Source organism: Varanus komodoensis, unplaced genomic scaffold, assembly GCF_004798865.1.
Source record: "Varanus komodoensis strain SLA01 unplaced genomic scaffold, ASM479886v1 scaffold3, whole genome shotgun sequence".
Lineage (NCBI taxonomy): Eukaryota > Metazoa > Chordata > Lepidosauria > Squamata > Varanidae > Varanus > Varanus komodoensis.
Genome location: NW_025335761.1, coordinates 39,957,336 through 39,963,335, shown reverse-complemented (window position 1 = coordinate 39,963,335; position 6,000 = coordinate 39,957,336). Strand labels below are relative to the sequence as shown.

At 40.7% G+C, this 6,000-nt stretch overlaps 1 protein-coding gene across 1 annotated transcript in view; it reads left to right on the top strand.

The window, feature by feature from the left end:
- Positions 1-6,000, top strand: part of SEL1L (SEL1L adaptor subunit of ERAD E3 ubiquitin ligase) — a 38,828-nt gene that overhangs the window by 9,562 nt on the left and 23,266 nt on the right. The window contains exons 3-4 of the mRNA XM_044436221.1: positions 344-563; positions 3,698-3,865. Of these exons, the coding sequence (XP_044292156.1) occupies positions 344-563; positions 3,698-3,865 (388 nt within the window). The remainder of the gene's footprint in view (positions 1-343; positions 564-3,697; positions 3,866-6,000) is intronic.

The following is a 6,000-nucleotide window of genomic DNA, read 5'->3' as shown; positions in this document are numbered from 1 at the left end:
TGTTGTAAACTGTCCAGAGAGCTTCAGCTGTTGGGCACTATAGAAACATGATGATGATGATGATGTGCAGTAGGAGATAAATGAGCTTCAGTGAACTAAGAACAAGCTCTCATTTTAAGCCAAAGCAGCAGACACTAGAAGCATGTCAGAATGCAGAAGCCAGGGCTTTAAAAGAAGATCAGTTCAGAAATCCTAAATATTTTTCTCAGTCTTCTTACTAGTTGCAAGCATACATCCTAAAATGAACATTAAAGCTTTCTTCAGTCTGTTCAGAAATCTTAACTATATGTGAGAGTTGGTCAAATGCTTCATCTATTTATTTTTTCTTCTACGTAATTTATAGACAGCCTTGTCTTCTGAAGAACAGGTGAAAGACCATTCCACAAGAACTCAAGTTGTTGCTGGTCAAATCTTCATTGACTCTGAGGAAGCAGAGACTCATGCTGAAAATGGAGAGAGCTTCAGGAACCAAGAGGAGGAGAGAACTTTGGAGGATTTAAGTCCTCTAGAACCGACAACCCTCTTGAATCAGGACTTAGAAGAGGTAGAAACACAAAAAACAGGTGATCTTCTATGATACCTCTGATCTAGAGCTTAAGAGATGTTTGTGTATAAGTCAAAGATGACAGCAGTCATGGAAGAAGGCAAAAGATATCAATTCCTGAAAGGGCTCGTCAAACTACCTGAGTGTGGTTATTAGAATGAGTCATGGGCCTCACATTCTCTCTGTGGCCTTCCCTCTCCTTATCATTGATCATGATGTGGCAATGCATCTACTCTTGTCCCGTTGCAACTAAGCTTACTTGTAATCAGCAAGCAAATATCTAACTTACGCTAACCTTGGTTAGCATTGCATCTGTCCTGTGTTACACTGCCATTAAAAATAGGAAGGGGGAATTCATGGGAGCAGGGTAGCAGCTCAGTATTTAGTCTGCCACTCATATCTCCATCTGACTTAAGTTTGCTAAACATCTGAACTTTGAATTGTTAGTCTAGAAGCAACTGCTGGACAATTATAATTTTGTGATATCAAAAGCATGACTGGAAGAACAGAAATTTCTGCTGAGCATTTCTTGTATGGACTTCTGTGAGTGCACAGGTATCTGTGGAACTAGTGCACTACAGATCAGACACAGTGTACTTTGGGATGTTCATCTGTTTTCAAATAATTTTATACTGTGCCTCCATTTCTTAGATGTTATTGTATAGGCAGAATGTCCTCAAAGTTTTTCCAGGAATTAAGTAGTTTTTTCTGCAGTTCATAACATAAATTCTCAGAGGATTGTATGCAGCGGTGCCATCCACCAGGAGAACGAATTCCTTCTCCCGCTGCATATTTCCCCAGCCTGTTCCAGAGCACTGAGGGATTCTTCATAGCAGATTTGGACAAGGTTCAAACGGGATTACAGCAGGGATGTGAAAAAGGCAGTGTCTTGTTGCTTTCACTGTGTTGGATGCAACCCAGAGCAGTTCAAAGGTATTTTGATTAAACAAAGGACAGCACTAGTTGAATTAATAGCTTTACATTGTCACTTAGCACCGAAAGCTAACTAACAAGGATTCTTTTACTTACATTTCTAAGTGGAGTTGGATCTTAACACCTTTGTTACTTGTAAGAATACTTGTTCTGCTGAAATGGGGATAAGGAAGCTCTGACTTTTGTGGAAGGCAAAATACAAGCAAAGTTGTGCTGAGAACCCAGTCAGCACTCAAAGAACTCCTGCAAGCAGCAGCTGAATCCTCTTCCTTCATGCAGCTCACAGCACTCTGATTAAATTGCAGTAGTGTGCAAAGGGGCACAAGGTCAGCCTAGTTCCATCTGCTCTGCTTCCTCACCCAGAGAGAGAAGGTGCAAGGCAGGAGAAACCACCCTAGGTGAAGACCATCTACCTGGCATATCGGTTGTGGCAAATTCAGTGCACAGAGGCCTTCCTCAACAGGAGATCTCCCTCTAAGCCAGCTCCCAGGCCGACATAAGAGGGGGGCATACACCCAGCACTTCAGCTTGGGACCAAAGAACATCAGGGCCGTGGCCCCTTGTTAGTACATGGCAATTGTGAGGAAAGAGTTAGAATGCATTCTCACATCATCTTGCGTGGGTCCTGTTTTTGTGCAATTGTCCCTAGCTCTGCTGGGTCTATGCTTTTATAGGTCAGTTCTAAAGCTTTCCTTGCACTAGTTCCAGCTTTAGTGGAAGGCAGACTTGCTGGGAAGGTAGCCACATGTAAGCCTGCCAAATCTCTATGGAATGAGACCCACAGAGCACAGTAGGTCTTACTTCTGAATAAACATGCATTGAATTGCATTGTTAGGGTCATGTGCATAAAACAGGATCAAAGGGATTATCCCACTCACTTACATAGCTATTCATTCATTCAATTAATTTATATGCTGCCCCATTGGTCATAGGCTTTCTAGGCTGCTCACAACATTAACATTAGTAAATGAATAAGTAACCCTAGGAAACCTTGAATCTCTATCGCAGGAGGGTGGCTCAAGTATAAGTATAAGAGGTTTAAGTATAAATGCATACCAAACTCTAAGTGGAGAATAGAACAGGTACCAATATCCCTGCTGTGCTGTGCAGTGCAGTGCAGTGCAACTGAGCCTTGCATTGCATGTGTTGGTAGGAACGCTTTACTAGAAATGAAAAGGGAGACCACGTACATCGGAGTCTTCATTGCATTTTGCCTGGCGAGCGCTTACCAGTCCTTTTTTAGCAGAGGCAACTACCCATGCAGAAAGCCTATGAGATAAATAAAGGTGATATACTTCAGAAAGTATATTGAGCTTGAAAACTCCCAGTGGATTGATAAGAGAACATACTTTAGGTCATGGTGGAATTTGAAAATAAAAAGACATGATTGCTTAATTATACTGAAGCTTTCTTTTCCTATATCTAATTATAACATTCAAGGAGGGAAGGCTTGTCTCATGTCACACATGGTAAACAAAGCAAGTGCAGCCTATTTTTTTCACTTCCCTGTACTGGCACATCAACAGCAATTGCTAGCGTTATGTCCATTTAAGAGAAGACATACATATGAAACTATATCATAGGATACGCCTGCCAAAAACCTAAGCTGTTTTCTCCTTAGGTGAACAAATATAATTTTAATTGATCACAGAAAAACCCTGCTGAATTCAAGAGAAGATGACATGAGGTCCATCCACTAACAAATTTCATCAGATCCTTCCCTTAATCAGATGCCTTATCAGAGAGAATTTCTGCTTGTAGTATTGATCTAGTCCCAGTTTTAAATTGAGAATTTGTGAATGTCATAGTGCATTCAGCTCTGGAATTAATAAGGGAAAATAAGAGGGTGCAGAAAAATCTGTGTAAGAGTAGATTCCTATGCAACAGTAACTAGATTATAGCTTACGTTTGTAAGCCGTCCCGAGATGCCGAGGCATATGGTGAAGGCATATAAAAGTTTGAAATAAATGTGATGTGAACAACTTTGCACTCTTATTACTGCAAGACTGTGATTACTAAATTATCCTAATTTCTGGCATTCCTGAATCTGAGTATCCATTTTTAGTTAAGCAAAAATTGTTTATAATTTTACATTTTGAGGGGAAGAGATGTAGCGAGTCCACAGGTTCTTTTTAACATGGAAAACGGGTAAGATACAAAATTAGCAACAGTTGAAATCCTTCTATATATTAACTTCTGGGTGTCTTGTGTGTTGTTTAGTTTTGACAGCCATTGCAGGAACTGCAGATGGTGAACCATGCCACTTCCCTTTTCTTTTTCTGGAGAAGGAATACTCAGAATGTACCGCAGATGGGAGGGAAGATGGCAGGCTCTGGTGTGCGACAACCTATGATTACAAGAGTGATCAAAAGTGGGGCTTCTGCGAAAGTAAGTGTGAAAGCTATGCTGAGCAATTCCACAGTTCTTGGGTTGCCTGAAATTTAATTGATGAGTGGTGTTGACAGAAATGTTCCTGTTCGCAAAATACTAGAATTTGGGGTCAGCTGTGAAATTAATGTTCAGTATGTTCGGGACTGATGGACAGCTCATAACTTTGTACAACATATAGGTTATGGAATATGGTGCACCAATTCCATATGGCGGTGGTGACCAATGGCTTTAAAGCCAAGGGTGGGCATAATGTGGCCTGTGGGAAGGAAGTAGCCCTTGCTATTCCCTTGGGGAACCATTCCACATTCTTTTTTTTAAAGCATTTTTTGCAATTAACCTAGCATCCAGAAGCCCCCCAGAAGTCAAATTTGCTTGCTTACAAACCAATTTTGATGCTTTGGGGAGCTGTAGCAGCTGTGGATGCTATTTTTTGCATTAGTTTTAATTCCCATCCCTCCCTTTTTGGTACCCACACAAGAGGAATGAAGGGATGCAAATAGCCCCTGGAATTCAAGAAGTTGTGTCCTGCCTGTGCACACACATACTGTAAAGGAAGATTAGCCAAATTCTTAGAGGAACTTTCATGTTCACAGGAAGTATGGCTTGAAGCACCAGATTATGAGAACAAGCATTGTGTGTGTGGGTGGGGGGGGGTGTTAATCTTTATGCTTTGCTTTCAGGCTTGTTAGAGGCATCTGCTCAGCCACAACTGCCAACCCATCAGGCAACTTTTGGGGGTCACTGCTTCTCCAGCCAAGCAGAATCAGAGTGATCTATCTCACTCTTTTCTGTATTGTGTATATGGCTTGTCAGGAATGTGTCTGTTGATTTCTTCTGGAATGATGTTGGGGATTCTCCATATTGACCCTTTGTACCAGGATACCTAGATTTAAAGTCCTGGTTCAACTACCACCCATGCCCTTTTGGTTTTATTTTATAAAAGCCTGAAGATATGTTTCTCCACAGTGTGTTTCTACTTCAAGGCATAGAAAAAGTATATAAACCTCATTTGAATATTTCTATATATCTACTTATGTAAGCTGAAAGAACATGTACCCAGAATCATTTTGCTCTAAATTTTGGCAGTGCAGAAGGTAATACAGAAAAGAAGGAAGATGCTGGGCTAATAGAGGGCCGTTATAGATGAGATAAGTAAAGCAAAGCAGCAGGCTAGCCCATATGGAAGGCAGTAGCAAAGGGAGAGACACCTTGGAAGCAAGCAGTTGTATAATATTTGCTGCTATGGCCTTTCTAGTTTTACATCATCTGATCAAACAATAGTCCATAAACATAACCAAACAAACCATGCAGATTAAATAGTGGACATGAGAATTTTACTTATTTCCATGACAGAATTGAAAATGGAGGTGTTCGTCTTGATTTTTTCCCATTTCTTACAGTCAGAAGCACTTCTGTCCATTCCAAATATTCAGGGGACTTACAGGCGAAGGCTTAGAGTCTTGGTCCCAATACCTCTTGCAAGACTTTCTCAGTCATGAGCAGAAGGATGGTTATAGATGAGCCCTCATGTGTTTTGGATTTTACTATACAAGGCAGTAATTCTTGAAATTCTTCCTGTTTTGGCGGGTAGGGCCGTCTCTTTTTAAACAGGATAACTGAAATTGTGAGTGAAAGGGAGTGAGGGGTGAGGGAAAGAGGGTGTATAAATAACCCTTTCCCTGCAGCTCCATTTGTTTACTGAAAATCACCATCACCAATGTTACTTTCTTACTAGCAGGGAAGTATGTTTACATCAGCACTGATGGAAAAGCAGCTGGGTGATTCTCAGCCAACAAACAGTTGGCAACATTAAACAGTACAGCTTCAGCCCATGGTTTCAGCCTCCTATGGCTGCTTTTTACTTAAAAGAAAAAAGCCCTTGGAACTGACAGTCTTTGGACTAAAGTAACTGTAAATTTACCTTGAGGAGCAAAAGTTGCTTATTCCTTTGAAAAGCAATTGGTCCATCTAGCCTACCAAAATGGTCAGATTAATATGCTTGATTTCCCTGAGTAGAATAAAATGGTTAACTTCCACCTTTGAACATACAAACCTTAATTGTCATTGACCAGTTGGTGTGGCTTCTTCAAGGAAAAAAATTGAAAAAGTCAAGAAAATATGTTTCATTTCGT